Source organism: Gasterosteus aculeatus, chromosome 13 (assembly GCF_964276395.1).
Source record: "Gasterosteus aculeatus chromosome 13, fGasAcu3.hap1.1, whole genome shotgun sequence".
Classification (NCBI taxonomy): domain Eukaryota; kingdom Metazoa; phylum Chordata; class Actinopteri; order Perciformes; family Gasterosteidae; genus Gasterosteus; species Gasterosteus aculeatus.
Window position 1 is genome coordinate 18,308,687 of NC_135701.1, and position 15,579 is coordinate 18,324,265.

The 15,579-nt window shown below is 46.0% G+C and overlaps 3 protein-coding genes across 3 annotated transcripts; all 3 read right to left on the reverse strand.

The window, feature by feature from the left end:
* Nucleotides 1–111: 111 nt before the first annotated feature.
* On the reverse strand, nucleotides 112–6,069 carry pptc7a (protein phosphatase targeting COQ7 a). The gene is made up of 6 exons (XM_040196770.2): nucleotides 5,251–6,069; nucleotides 4,530–4,709; nucleotides 3,295–3,493; nucleotides 1,944–2,067; nucleotides 1,721–1,850; nucleotides 112–1,615 (listed from the first exon to the last, which is right to left on the reverse strand). The coding sequence occupies exons 1-6, from the start codon at nucleotides 5,450–5,452 to the stop codon at nucleotides 1,557–1,559; spliced, it is 894 nt and encodes a 297-aa protein (XP_040052704.1). The 5' UTR covers nucleotides 5,453–6,069; the 3' UTR covers nucleotides 112–1,556.
* A 144-nt stretch (nucleotides 6,070–6,213) lies between these two features.
* LOC120831365 (serine/threonine-protein phosphatase PP1-gamma catalytic subunit A) lies at nucleotides 6,214–9,829 on the reverse strand. The gene is made up of 7 exons (XM_040196768.2): nucleotides 9,379–9,829; nucleotides 8,820–8,951; nucleotides 8,432–8,662; nucleotides 8,100–8,204; nucleotides 7,656–7,879; nucleotides 7,166–7,300; nucleotides 6,214–6,854 (listed from the first exon to the last, which is right to left on the reverse strand). Exons 1-7 carry the CDS (start codon nucleotides 9,431–9,433, stop codon nucleotides 6,765–6,767), a joined length of 972 nt encoding a protein of 323 aa, XP_040052702.1. The 5' UTR covers nucleotides 9,434–9,829; the 3' UTR covers nucleotides 6,214–6,764.
* Nucleotides 9,830–11,540: 1,711 nt separating this feature from the next.
* myl2b (myosin, light chain 2b, regulatory, cardiac, slow) lies at nucleotides 11,541–14,482 on the reverse strand. Its single transcript, XM_040196771.2, has 7 exons — nucleotides 14,356–14,482; nucleotides 13,165–13,254; nucleotides 13,013–13,088; nucleotides 12,717–12,821; nucleotides 12,526–12,604; nucleotides 12,398–12,446; nucleotides 11,541–12,297 (listed from the first exon to the last, which is right to left on the reverse strand). The coding sequence occupies exons 1-7, from the start codon at nucleotides 14,356–14,358 to the stop codon at nucleotides 12,193–12,195; spliced, it is 507 nt and encodes a 168-aa protein (XP_040052705.1). The 5' UTR covers nucleotides 14,359–14,482; the 3' UTR covers nucleotides 11,541–12,192.
* Between the last annotated feature and the right edge of the window lie 1,097 nt (nucleotides 14,483–15,579).

A 15,579-nucleotide genomic window follows, 5' to 3' on the forward strand; every position in this document is an offset into this window, starting at 1 on the left:
AAATACAACCGTGGAGGGATCCAGCAGAGCAGGAAACACCTCTGCAGGGTTTTCTTCAATATTCATACTTCAACTTAACAGTTCATATTAAGGCCATCAAATACAACAGGATAATAAATACTATACTCTTTAATTAAATATTGTGCAGATTTGAAAATGTTTTTACAGATCTTCATTGAATTGTATACCCAGTATATACAGCCACAAAGGGTTTGGGAGAGGAAGAGGTGACGGGGAAAACAAAGTCAGGACACGTACGAGTCAGGGAGCACCATCTCATTGGGAGGTTCGTAATATTGTTAAGGCTACTTGGATTGTCCAGTGCTACAAAACAAAATTTGATCACTTACTATCCCATTTCAAAATGGCACCTGACATGGCAGGAGGAACGTCTAAGCATGCAGATGGCTTTACACTATTCCTTAATTCCTATGTAACGTTTTCAGGATGCCTGGCACGCTGTCTGGGGTTTGAAGAATTATGAACGTTTGCCAGCATCAACAACACCTGATTCAAGGCACTTTGTTAGAACGTTACCAAAGGTTGTAGCAGTGCAGATCTGGAATGATGTAATGGGAACGGAACATCGGAGCTCTGCAGCAAAAGGAAAGGAAACCGAGGGCTGATCAGTACGAAAAATTCAACAATCCCTCAGTCACCAAAATACACAAATTGATCTTTTTATTAAATATGAAAATTATATATTAAGTTTTGTGCTTTTAAGGCAGTGGGAACATGCAGACGCATCACATATACTCGCAATCAAGACTTCAGCCGCAGCTGTGATTAAAGTGTCTCAACCAACGTCTATTTGACGAGGACATAAAAACCAGCACAGCGGTTTGGAAAAGGAAAGGGCTTCTCTTTCTTGAAATCTTATTATTAGATCACCCAAGATACTAAAACCCTTTTTTTTGCAAATATTTTATCTGAACATCCAAGAACAGCAAACCGATCCTTTCCTATTACCAAACACAATGCTCCCTGTTCCGAGCCCTCTGACGGAGGTTTTACAAATACTACTGTATCATCAGGAACATCTGCCTGCACGAGGCAGCAGATTTATTGATCCCCAACGCTGCCATCTCCCGTGCACGTCCCTTCCTGACACAACTGATGGACTCCATCTTTACCTTCCAGCTGCCCAGCATGGGCCTGCTTCAACAGTCTGAACACCTCCCGTCTCCACCCACTTTCCCCTCCTGTCCAGAGCCACCCACCAGAGAACTATGGCATGTCCATGTCAGCCGCGATCCTCATCTCCACGGCGCCCAATGACTTGCTCATCCCCGTCAATGGGATTACCCAGTGAGCACTCGGACACTGCAAGCACGCCAACACGACAGCCAGGCCTCCTTCCCCTTCTCTCAGCCACTCTCAACGGACACAATCACAATAGTGGGCATGGAGGAAGTTTTATGTGGGGGGGGGATGGTCAGCAGTGGGATGAGGCAAAGTGGAGGCAGCCTATGCGCTGGGGGGGGAGAGTAACGGTCATCAGTCCTTCATCCTGACCAGCAGGAATCAAAGCCGCCCCCTCCTCCCTCCCACAGCCTCTAGTCGGTGTATTCTGCCACTATAGACAGCAGCACTGTGATGTCATCTGGCTTTCCTCCTGGGCAAAAAACAAGAAGACAAAAAAGGTTGGTAACCCATTTGACTTTCAACATTCCACCCTAGAAAATGTGCAATCATTGTCCACATAGACTGCAACACTCACCTCTGACGTTCAGCCCATTGTCACAGGCGAACTGAGCAAAAGGCGACATGTAGTTGGGGTCGTAAGCCAGCACGTGGGCCTGCTCCGCGATGCTCCGGGCCGCCTTCTGGATGCTCTCGTAGTTTGAGTTCTACGAGGGGAAAACAGTGCAGACGTCAGACGGTCCCAACGCAGATACACGCGTCAGATTCCACACCCGCCTGCGGGCCTGTTGGGGACTGACCTTGAGTTTCTTCAGCTCCTGCAGGATCATGTAATCGGGCATGTTGTCAAAGAGCCCGTCGGTGGCGGTGAGGATGATGTCGCCGAGCTGCACGTCGAAGCAAGAGCTGTCGGCTGCGTCGGGGCTGTCGGCACAGACGCAGAGGTCAGAAGGAGCACGCGGGCTGCAGTGATCACGGACATTTCAGGGAAAACTAAAAATACGAAACTGAACACAAGTATCGGCAAGGTTGTGACCGCATTAATTTGCCCGGTTTAAGCTTCTCCATCCCTTTTACACCCCCGTCCGTCTGACCGGATTTATTTAGCTAAATCTCTGCTCGAGGAACGCTCACTGATTACAGCACATACCACTAACCGCTAGGAAAATCTATCCTATGTGACTGATATTTTACATGGTCACAGAAACGTAATCACATGTGCAGGATGAAGATGAATTCAAGGAATAGCCATGACCCAGTTTACCGCTAAGAGCGTGCCTCTTCACGGTTGCCCTCTCTCCAAACTAAAGCCCTCAATTTAGAAATTCACACAGTCTGTCTTGTCTGAGCAGTGGTCATTGAAGTGAATATAGTGGCCAGGTTTGAATTCATCATCCATTATTGGACACAACCATGAGCCAGGGCAACTGGTCAAATGCTGCATTGAATAATTACACAGTGATAGCTCGAAAACGTCTCATCAATTGTAGTAATGAGGATAATCCGCAGGCGAAACACGAGGGTCAAGAATCCCACATTAAAATACGTATTTGGCCGCATGTTAATCACACATCTCTTCCAGAAGTACACAGTGTAACTGTCGCCTTTGGCACATTAACATGCTCCAAATAGCATATCTTTTAATTAACCACTTTAATTTTATTTCTGTAAAAGGAACATTCTTAGGAGGTCTTCAGTTTTGACCCTTGCAATCTTTTCAGTCGGTCGCTATGTTGGTGATCTAGGATTGGAAACCTAATCTGCTGTTGCACTCGAGTGTAAATCCATCAGAGTAAACCCTTCAACTAAATAACTAAAACACATTTTAAAAAGGAAGTCACCTAAAGAACCATATAAAATGCACAACAACTGGAGAGAATGAGACTGAGTTGAGGTATTTCAAATGACGTTAAATAAAACACTAGTTGACATGGATCTCACGTTCATTCCCCTTCCGTTCCTTCAGAAATGTTTTTAAGAGGCTCAATATAATCCGGCCGAGTGAAAAGGTGGCCGAGGACTCCGATGTCAGCAGCCCACTCAGACTTTGTCCCGGGGGAGGGCGACCACATGGTCTGTATTGTAATCGGGATCTACGGGGCTGAATAGAGCACATTCCTCTCCGAGGCCGTGCACCGCCCGGCGTCTCACCTGTCGCTGAGGACGGCCCCTTCGGCTCCCGGCGGAGCGATGGACAGCTGGAAGGGCGTGTTGAAGTAGTGCTGCTGCTCGTCTGAGCGGTGGACCACCTCGCCCCCGCGGACCACCAGGAATCCCGAGTCTCCCAAGTTGGCCGTGTGCAGCTGGTGGCTCTGCCGGTCCAGCACCACAATGCAGGCCGTGCTGCTGCCTATGGATGGATGGACACATTCAATTCAAATGATTGGCAAAGATTTGAATTATCCATAAAAATAAAAAGTGAATATGTGCTGCATCAGCAGAACATTCTAAAAAGAGTCAAAGCTCCACCCGGCATAAAAAATAAATCTTTTCTGCCAGACTTCTCGCAGCTACATAGCTTAGAAAGTTTGCCTCCGTTTATGGAAAGCTACCCATCGGACGTGTGTTTGGGGACTGATTAATGGAGGTTAGCCTGAGAACACCAGCTTGATGGAACACAATCAGCGCGGTGGTTTTTGAACTGGGGGATGGAAGGGAAACGCGAGCTGGTGGAGCAGGCGGAGCGTAGAGCCACACCCTGCTGGTGACTCATCCGGCACACCAGAATATGCTCCAAGAAGGGTCAACCTTCACAAAAAACCCTCACGCACGGTGACTCACTCCCTTTCTGCTCCGCTTTCACTCCAGCAAAACAACACACAGCCGCCCTTAAGAACATCCCCTCTCCCGTGAAGGAACAGCACAATACGTGGTTGTTTCCCCCGCTGCACATGTGATAAAGGGGTGGAAAAGTACCAACACTGGCAGACAAAGAGATCTGTTCCAAAAACAGTTATTTCACAGACATTCGTGCTCTTTGTTGTCGGGTAGCGTGCGGGACGAGGCAGGTCGGGACTTGGGACTCTCCCGGGGACTCCTTAAATGGGATCTGGCGGTTCTGAGTCATGATGGAAAATTCTCCATCCATCCAGGGGCAAACAAACAACCTAATCCTAAACAGCGTACTCAGGTCCGAACCGCACGGGAAATGCCATTTAAGGGCGTCTCCGGCAAACGTACCGTTGATAGTAAGTATGTGGCCTGAGCATTGTGGATCTCTTCCAACCCACCATATTATGAACAGGAACATTCCTTCACAGAAACACACACGTATTCCACGCTGCGTCAGGGAGGGTCCCGTCTACGTAAAGTGTGCGTTAAGAAGACACGGCGGAGGGCACGACCTTCTCTAATAACACTGGAGAGCTGGCATCGCCTGCACTCACCCAGCAGAGGCACTTTGTTCTGCAGCAGCTCGTAGTAGCTGGTCGTCAGGACTCCCACCGGGTTGCTGGGTACAAAACGTCCTTCCTTCACCAGCCGCTCGCACGTCTTCATCAGTGTCCCCGAAAACTGCGACGGGTCTACTCCGTAGTCCCTCCAGCCGCCTACTCCATCCGCTACACCTGGAAGATAAGACCATTTGGGTTTATTTAGATAGAGTTCATCGTATTCGCCTTGATGTTCGCTCAACAACTCATTTAGATTTTTAAACCCCATAAGGGACTTCCCCCCCCCAATGAAAACAAGATAATCATCATCATTCTTGACCTTGCAAGAGGCCCCAACAATGCCATGCAGTTACACAATGGGCACTTTCACTCGTATGAAAGAACGGGCAATTACAGAAAGAAGAAGACAAGAAAATGTCACAGCGGGTCTACAGCAGTTAAATTCTTTCTGAACCCCATTGCAAGTCTTCACTTGTCCCCCCTGAAGAAAAGCATGATCATCTTTGTATGTTAATAAGAACACTTGCTTCCCACATGAGCCTTTGGGAAGGTCAAAGAGTTAGAGAACAAATGCGCATCGCTGTGTCGCAGGTGATCAACACGGAATCCAACCATCGTAGCCCGGTGGCGAAGCGGATGACCTCTGACCTCCCGTCGGCGTCACAGCCAGTGTTACGCAGTGCAAACGGGTGGGGGGGGAAAAGAAGACGCTCACCCAAGACGTCGGCGGACCTGTGCCGGGCGATGAAGCACGCGTCGTCCCCGTAGCACGTCCCTTTCTTCAGGATGCCTTTGCAGAAATCTTTGCCGAAGCCGCAGCTCGCAGTCACCAGGCTGTAGTCGCGACTGTCAGTCTGAGAGAGTCCGCCAATGACAGCTCTGGCAACCAGTCTGCCGTACGACAGCACGGACAACATCACCCACACACCAGCCCCACGCCGAAAAGAGAACCCCCCCCCCTCCCCTCCCGGCCAAGCTAGCCGCCGCTGCTAGCTTAGCGGCGGCGTGAAGCGCACGATGGCGACTGGCGAACGAGGCTGCAGATGCGCGAGCTACCCGACTAAGGGCGCACGCGCGCCGAACCGGAGATTTGTTTTCGACTAAAACTTTTCTTCACAGAAAACAGACGCCTATTCTGCCCCGAAAGATCCGCAGCTGCCGATTCTCCGCCGCCATGGTGTCAGTTGTGCCTCTCGAGACGCTACATAACAAGAGTGCGGACCTGACGTCCTGTACTCGCGCGCTCCGTTCTGCTGCTGCCGCGGTCTTATGACTGCTCTGACGTCAGACAGCGTTACGCAATCCACGTTTCCAAATAAGGAAACAACCCATTCACGGGTCCCCTCGTTTATACGTAATTCAATGGAGATTGTAAAATACACAATGTTTACAAAAATTAATGAATATTTGAAGCAACAATAGTACAGCGTGATAAAGGAAATCCCGGCTTGAATTTTTTTTAAACATAAAGCTAATTTATTACTTTGTTAGAAGTACTGATGGTATTTGTATGCAACATTTCACATATAATGGACCGCTTGCCCGAACTGAATGGGCTTTTTCACTGTATTCTGTCGCCCCCTTGTGGAAGTCCGGTTGTTCATGAGATGTTCTGACATGTATTTCAGTTTGTGTTGTGAAAAAAAGGTGTGACACACAAATGACAATTAGATACCAATTCCCCCCCTTAAAATACACTCAAAGTTTATTAGAAAGATTTAGACGTTACAAGAGTGCTTCCTTCCTTATTCATTTTAGCACGAGACTTGTTCAAAAACGTGATGATGCAGTTTAAGTCAATACCCCATGATACCGACTGTAAATAACCGTAAATATAGTTTTACATAAGTGAACAGGTGTTTGTGACTGATCCCCATTGGTTTTTATAGCTATTAATACTAATCACAATTTAATAAAACAATAAAGAAACTGGATAAAATTGTGCACAGCTTCAAACAAGGCATTCCTGTGCATTAGTAGCCATATTGTTACATTTCTCCTGATTGAACAGTCATATGTGGCAAAAGACTAGCTGCAAAATGGAGTGCAAAACACCTGAGGTTTTCATGGTGACATTAATTTACCCCTGTGGACGAAACAAAACATTTTGCTTTCATCAGGTAGAAGTGATCATCTTTTTAATATTGGCAGCAAAAAGGTTGAACAACCATTCCTATGCAGAAGTTAAAAGCAGAAGAGGAGCGTGAGTCCAGCCATTTGTCCCCCCGCTCATTTCTTGGCTTGCTTGGTGACCATATTGCGGGGGGGAGTCACAGGACGGCTGCCATTGGGCTTCTTCTTCTCAGCTGGTTTCAAAATCTACAAAAAATGATAGGGAGATGCTGTCACAAACTTTAAGGAGGATTCCATGTGAAACCAATTTTCACCCAGCACAATTTCCGAATTCATGAACATAAAAAAGGACATTATAAAGTACCTAAAAAGTAAGATTCTACCTGCAATCAAGAGTTTATATCTCTTAATGTCAATAAATAAGGCATATTATTGGCCCTATTGTCTACTTGAAGATGAAGTACTTACACATTAAACAGTAGGTACCGTTATGAAAACGTTACGCACAAATCATCTAAAACACTCAACGCACAAGCTCAGTTTTCTTCATAGGTTACCTGGAAAGAGCACATGAGGGTCTCGTCCACACTCATCATGGCCCCGGCATTGTCAAACTCTCCACAATAGTTAGGCGCTGAGAACAGAGTGACAAGCTGTCTCTTTGCGAAGAATTCATAGCCATCCTCAACAACCTGCAAGTGGAAGAATAATAGTACACACACACATATAGACACTTTAATTAAAGGAGTGATATCAATATTGTTGAATGTAGTTCTGATCACTGGTTCCTGGTGGTCAGGCTGAAACCTTTTTCAAATACTTAGTCAAACTGTTTGACTAGACAGATCAGTGATCAGGGCTTACAACAGGTCACACGTCAAAACGGTTAGCAATCACTGTGCAGTGCTCACAGTATTGTCCCCGTTCTGTGTACTGTACACAACGTACTGCAGTCCTTGTGTATCAAGTGCAGTCAGCATATTTCACAGACCTGTCAACATACAGCAATGTCACAATTTCCGTCATAACAGAGGTCTTTGCGATTACCTGGTGGGCACGGCAGATCAGATCCAGGTCATGCTTGTGCAGGAACTTGGCCACCACCTCGGAGCCAAAGGTAAACGACACCCCCCTGTCGTTCTCTCCCCAGCCCAAAACATCCTTATCTGGGTCAGACCACAGCAAGTCACACAGCAGACCCTGGTCGGGCACATCAGTGGGGCGCATGATGCGCCTGATCTGCTCCATGGACTGAAGGTCAGGGGACAGTCCTAAACACAGCGGCGAAAGTACAAATAAACACACTGACACAGCGGTCGACAGCTGTTCCACGTGGGTCCACGTCAGTTGGAAAGCTGATCAATCACAGCCTGGCTTACGGACAAATGAGCTTGGCTAACAACCGTGAAATATGTTGAATATTCTGCAGAAACTAAAGTGACTAGTGGGAATCAGGGAAATGTGTGAAAATAAAATGAAAAAACATCTCACCTCCATGGCAACAAAAGATCTTCTCATCAACGATGGCGGCAATAGGGAGGCAGTTAAAACAATCTGTGAAGGTCTTCCAGAGTTTGATGTTGTACCTTCTTTTACCTAAAAACACAAACAACACATTTATTGACATCCACCACTATAAATAACATCTACTATAGTATTTTGTGGGCTGAAGTGCACTGAAACCACAAAGTATGAACCACGAGGCAAAATACAGAACCAAAACTAGATGCCACCGCAAACAGCAATACTAAAATATACAATGAAACTGATACAAAGTCCCTCAAGCAAATGCATACATTCACAATTCATTTCGTTATACTCACACTCGTCATAGAAACCATATATTCTGTTGATTGAAGCACACTCATGGTTTCCCCTCAGGAGGAAGAAATTCTCTGGGTATTTGATTTTGTATGCCAGCAGAAGGCAGATGGTTTCCAGAGACTGCTTCCCCCGGTCCACATAATCACCCAGAAACAGATAGTTGCTTTCTGGAGGGAAACCGCCGTACTCAAACAGCCTCAGCAGGTCGTAGTATTGCCCGTGGATATCACCTGCAAGACAAAAGGGGCACAGGGATCCATTGTCATTGTGTTTTGAGTAATAATTTGCCATTGACCCCCCTTCCTCCCCTTAGGTGACATTTAAAAAATAAACCACAAATCCAAATCATAAGATTCATACAAAGACACATATTCAGCTCTTGCTTACCACAAATCTTGAGAGGTGCCTCCAGCTCCAGGAGAATGGGCTGACTGAGGAAAATCTCCCTGGACTTCAGGCATAATCCACGAATCTCATTCTCCTGGAGCTGCACATTCTTGCCAGGCTTTGCGCCCCTGACTGCGACCAGAAAAGATAAACAAAACGGTGGTCAACAACAACAACAACAGCGGCGGCGGCGGCGGCGGGAGACGGTCTCCACAACGCGGGAGCCGCGGTTGTACCACAACGTAACGTCACCGCGCAGGGATGAGCAGCGCTTGTTTTGAGTGGGAGAGAAACGCGGCGTTTGGGACGAAGTAACGGGGACGTTACGCATCGCTCCGTGCCCTTCTGCGGGTGCAGTCGCGTCCCCGAAGCGCACAGATACGGCTCGAAGAGCGACTAGTTAACGTTAGCTAATGCTAGCTAATAAGATGTTGAAAAACACGCAACAATTAGCGGCGTTTCTAGCTAACGTTACTCAAAGCGTCCATTGTATCATGCGGACAACTCAAGTAGCTCCGCAGCTAATGACGTGCAGCTCCACAATGCACAACGCCCTTACCTTCTAAAAGACGTTGGATGATGCTGTCAATGTTGAGTTTGTCAACATCGGCCATTGTAGCGTTGGAGTTAGTAAAATCGATTTAGTAAAAATACGTCTTGGCGTTTGCACACTTGAAAGCTAGCCCGCTAGCTCTCCGGGCATTAGCTAGCAGACGTTCGCTTCTTTCTTAAATATATTTGGCGTGACCCTGTTCCCGTGTAGCTGCTCCTTGACACGTATGATAAAAATCTATAACTTTACTTTGACATCGCGGTTTAAAATAATAAAAATTAAAAGAAGAGAAACATCCAATGGTGGCTTTTGGTGAGAAACGGGGACTAAAAAAAAATAAACGTCAACCGCACTAGCTGTCGGCTAGCGATGGTGCCCCGACTGTGTTCGCCTCTGCCGCACCTTGTGCAGCGTCAGCCGGCTGCTGCGGGCCGCTGCGGGCCGCTGCTGCCCCCTGCTGGACCGGGAGGACAACGAGTCACTGACCTCGAGACACAGCTGAGTTTTGGAGGCTAAAACTACAAGGAAATGGAACTTGATTGTCAAGTATACCTCTCACATATTTGATTACAGATATGACAGTCAAAGGACAACGTAATTGCATGGTATTGTTTTCTTATTTATGAATAATTAGTGTATTTGAACAATTGTTATAAAAAAGCTGGGTTAAGTAATTATCTCAAATGTATTGGAAAAGCATTTGAAATTAAGTCTAGTTGAGGTTTCTCTCCAATTTCACAATATGGCAAATTAAAGCAAAATCAAATGATCCTAAAATACTTGATGCACGTAGGGAAGCGACCCACCTGAAAATAGAAAGTAGTTCACTATTTTACAGTGAAGTGACCCAATTAGAAGATAGACAACAGCTCATTGCATGTTAGTTTTATAGTAGCTAGATCATTGTTCCTAAGCCATAATCTACTTGTTAGTAATAATGCAGTGTTGGAATGGCTTGAGCAGATAATTTTGCAGCAATTGTTTTCATGATATATTGACAAGTAACAAATTAATACAATTCCATACTTTTGCTGTTTTCAGTTGCTAAATTTAGTTTTCTCCTAGTCCAGGCCAGGTGACTGCTTCGTGGGACCCCCATGTGGGCCTTTTTTTATGTGGGAAACCCAAGAAGGGGGGAAAACCCACAGGGTATGGTGGGTTGGTGATGGTATCCTCCAGATTTTGATATTTCTGCTGCCAGGTCTCATTGTTTTTGCAGAGGAGATTTTTTTTTTTTTTACTGTGAGAAACCCAAGAAGGGGGGAAAACCCACAGGGGAACCCCCCAGATGGCGGGTGGGGTATTGAGCCAAGTCCAGGCCAAGGATTATTGAGGACCTGCCTCCTCATTCATTTGTAAATGTCATGCTAATGGATATATTTTATTCCATGTGCTCCAGTAAGTGTTTTCTTTTCAACTTTATCGCAAATTAGCAACAAGCAACTAGAAAGTAGCCCAGCACAGCGTCTAAGGAATGTACCTTTTTTGTCTCATCTATTTCCCTCTTTTGGGCGAAATGCAAATATATATATATATGATATTAGTTCTATGATAATATGTTAAATTATATTAGAAATTTGAAATATGATGCTATATTTAAGATATTAGATCTATGATATTAGAAATATAAAGTATAAAGCCATGTCTGCTGTATTAGTTCTACTATATTATGTCATATCAGTGTTTCCCCTTGGTTCCCTTCTTGGGGGGGGCGGACGTACTGGAGGGGGCGCGGGCATTGGGGTGCGCGGGGGGATATAATTGGTAGGGAAAACACTGCATATGATATAATGTTATATAATATCAGACGTACTAGAGCTACTGCTCAAACAAACATACATCTTAAAAACACTGCTTCAAATGCCGCACTGTGCTATAACCTAGAGGACTGTATTCAGCTTATTAAATATCAACAATGGGAAATAAAGCAGCACACAGATCTGTCTTCCCCGAGCCAAATGGAAAAGATTAATTGCAGTCTCTCACACTGGGATTAGCTGAAATCCTCACAGGCTTGAATATTTAACCTCTTGACCACAGGGGGAAAAACCCCACTCAACATCGTTAGTGGATCTTTGCAACTGTCTTCTCCAGTATTACCGACCCTCCCTTCAACTATTCATTCAGTGATATCAGAGCATGTCAACACGCATTTAACACCTCCTCGCTGTGTTCTCATTAACTTTTATTTGACCTACTACATACAGATCACATGCACATAGCCCAGTAATATATATATATATATATACACACTAACATAAAATTCTGAATACAATCATGCAAAATTATGTTATTCATCCATTTGAAAGGGAAATTGTTTGTGTTCATTTGGTTTTGTCTACTATAGTTTGAGGGATATTTCAACACAAACACGACTCATTCATTTAAAATTTTAAAATACTATTCCACGTGGGTCCACGTCAATTGGAAAGCTGACCAATCACAGCCTGGCTTACGGACAAATGAGCTTGGCTAACAACCGTGAAATATGTTGAATATTCTGCAAAAACTAAAGTGACTAGTGGAAATCAGGGAAATGTGTGAAAAACACTTTCTTTTTCATTGGTCGGTTTTGAGATTATGGTCTATTTCCAAAAACTGAAAAATAAAACATCCAAAATACATATTTAGCTGTCTACTAATTTGTCTATTTTCAGTCCGTAGATTTTTAGCATGAGAAAGTGTCTAAATGTTATATTAAAGCACAACATTTCAAAATACTCAGTAGTAAGTAACCGACTGTAAAAGCTTCATGTTGTAATGTATTTGTAAAATGTTTCACTTGAAGTGTCTCCTCTTAAATGTCTGCAGTGAAATCAGCTACTCTTGGTCTTTCTCTTCACCATGCGTGATGATGTGAACCAGGTTGTTGTAGTCCAGGTTTCCCGCGACATCTGGAGGGAACGCTGCAAACATCTGTTCCATCTATGGGGAGGGAGCGAGGAGGGTGGGGTGAGGGGGGGGTCAGATTAATATCTGAATGTCCTTAATCCGAACTCAACAACGTCATACATTCCAACATCACCTCTTCTGGGGAGAACCTGTCCGCCTGAGTGGTCAACATGTCCGTCACACTGTGAAGAGAAGCGGCGGTTAGGAGCAGAGCGGACGTTCACGCCTCCATCAGCGACACGGCGCCGTGCTCTCACTCACAAGTCTTTCTTTAACGATCCTTTCCCCTCCGGATCAAAGACCTTGAAAGCGTTGAGGATGGTCTCTTCTGGATCAGCACCTGAAGATGATGTTGAGTTGATGAAAAGTCTCCCTTTTTGGACCAAGAATGGTCATGCATACATTTAAATAGTTACAATCGGTATGGGACGTGCAAAAGAACCTGCCTTCACCTTTTAGTTTCTCCCCAAACATGGTGAGAAAGATCGTGAAGTTAATCGGCCCCGGTGCCTCCTTCAGCATCTCATCAATCTCTTCTTGCTTGACATTTAAACGGCCTACAGATGGACCGCAGATAAGATTGAACCCAGTTCAGAGCTTCGACTGACAATTACTGTCATTATTGATCAATCACATCACCTGAGATGACTTCAGCTTGCTTCTTTTGTCTGAGCAACAGTTCCACAACTCTGGACCTGTTGCTCTAACAATGCCGACAGCTGTACTTCTATAACACAGGTGGTCCTACCTAAAGCTGCGAAAGTGTCTCTCAGGTCATTCTTGTCGATGAAACCGTCTCTGTTCTGATCCATGATGGTGAAAGCCTGCGGAAGGTTTAGTGTCACACTCAGCGTCAGCGTGAAGCTGCTCAAGGACAAACATCTGGGGCGGAGTACTGACCTCTTTGAACTCCTGGATCCGGGCCTGTTCGAACATGGAGAACACGTTGGAGCCGGCTCCGTCCGCTCTCTTCTTCGCCTTCTTGGGTGCCTGCGGGCGTTTTTGTAACAATGACGTGAGGACCGCGGCACGTGCGCTCATGATGAGGAGCCACGGATGGGTGACCTTCACCGAGACCGGGGGGGGGGGCAGTAACCGCAAAACCGGGGCTTGCATCTCATGACGGATCACAGACCCCCGTCCGTTTCTTATGGAAACATTTACTCAAACCTCCAGTTTTTTTGCCGGGGAGGGTGTGTGGGCAGCGGGCCACACACCCTCCCCGGCAAAAAACCCCGCAGTCCCCCGGATCACAGGGGTTGGGGGGTAACGGGGGATTATTCCATAGGGGCCCGGGTGGTGACAGTGGTGGTACACTGAGCCCTGTTTGATCAGAAATCCCTGTGAGGCGAGGATTATGTCGAGCTATTTACACGACTGCCAAGGAACTGTCGTCGGAAAGCAGCGAGCGGGAATGCGGCGCGGTGACGTCATCCCGCTGGGATTCGCGGGCCTCTCGACAGCTGCTGTCTAACCGCTTGTTGTGGATTAGCGCTCGCGTCTCGTCGACGGGGACCTCTGGCGCTTACTTCCTTATTTTGTTCTTAAGAGGATTCTTGGAATGTGCTCAGGGTCGATGCTCCACTCCGAGAGGAACCGAGCGCGGCTCGATTTAATTGTTCTTCGGCCGCGTTTGTGGCTCGCGCCTGTTGCTCTTCTCCTTCTCTTCCTCCTTTCTCATCACCCCCCCCTGACCTCTACTTTTCTCTCCTCCTCTCTCCTTGTTTCCTTCTCTTTCCTCTCCTCTCCTTTGATGAAGACCGTTAGTAGGAAAAGGAGGGAACAAGTTCTCTTCTCTTTATTTATATACTATATATAGTAAAAAAACAAACAAAATAATCAATAAATCATCAAAAGGCCAACCAGAGTGGCGTCCTATTGGTGATCTCTATGGTTGATCTGTATTCAGCGCCCATGCACATATCGACATGGGGTGTATTGATCCGCCGTCATTGGTGTGAGCAGAGGAAGATGCATAATTCATCAAAACGTCCCACGACAGCATACGATACACAACACAAAATGCAATACAACACGATTCAACACAACACCTCCCCTCACGCCACGACAATGAAATCCGTGCCCGCTCACCATGTTTCAGAGAAAGCCGATGAGGAAGCCTTCTCCCCGCTGCTTTACGACCGACGGAACCGGGGGTAGATATACTGACCCCTCTCCCCTTCATAACGGGGCACGTCGGCCTATAAATACCCCGCGCCTTCTTTAGTCAGAGACCCAGGTAGAGAGGACTAGCCCCTCGCCGCCATCACCCCCTTGTCAGAGTTCATGAGATTTAGGGATAATAGCCAAACGCACATTCCCCATTAGTGAGGCCCCAGAATAACAATAGGACACAGCTGTTGCTCAGGAAGGACAGTTGTTTGTGACCGACAGCTGCCCTGGATGGGATCCGTCGCCCGGGTGTCCAGTCGGTGCTCCGCGGGGACCTGAAGCGGAGTTCTGATTGGAGCGGATTCTCGGTAGCACAATGAAGGGAACGGAGAGAAGAGATTATAAACAGCACGTCGTGCCGTGGAAAACATTCAGTGGGACGCCGTGTTCATACGATGCGGGTCGCCTGTGTCCTCTCGCAGTCATCGTCCGACAGCTTGCATTTATAACGCTGTGCTAGACGATGAGGTGAGATACTCATTTAGTGGTCCTGCAGTGGGGGAATTTAAAGGATTACAGCAGCAAAGGTCAAAGTTCGGACCGCGGTACACTGCTCTGTTTCCTTAAACAGCTCTGTGTTGTATTCATGACCACACAGAGGTTGGTGTGTAAAATTAAGTTAAGTGGATTTTAAGTTCAAAAAGTCGAATCCCAAATACTAATATATCTTTATTTACATTAAATAATAAAAGTAAAGGAATGTTTCTCTGTGCTGACATGAGATTTTAAATGAAACATGTTTAACAGCAGGACTTTGTGACGTTGTAACTAGTATTTTAAACTGATCTTCTCCAAAATGCAACTAAGTTGGTTTAATGTGAAACACGAGACCTTTGCAGTGAAGTCAGAGACGTCTGGTCTCCAGCAGGAAAACTAGACTTCTCCAACATCAAGGCACATCAGACAGAAATTATTACTATTATATCTAAAACAACATCTTTAAGTGTCATTCTTAATGTAATTTTGGATGAATTGACCTTTATAGTATTCACAGGGCTGCAGACGTTTCGCCTCCTTGTGGCTGAGAATACATCCTTTGTGATGCAGATACTTCAACATGTCCCCACATGAAAAGCACGGGTATAATTCAGAACTTAAAGACGGCATTGCAGGAACACGTTCCTGTCATTATGTGTGAGTCAC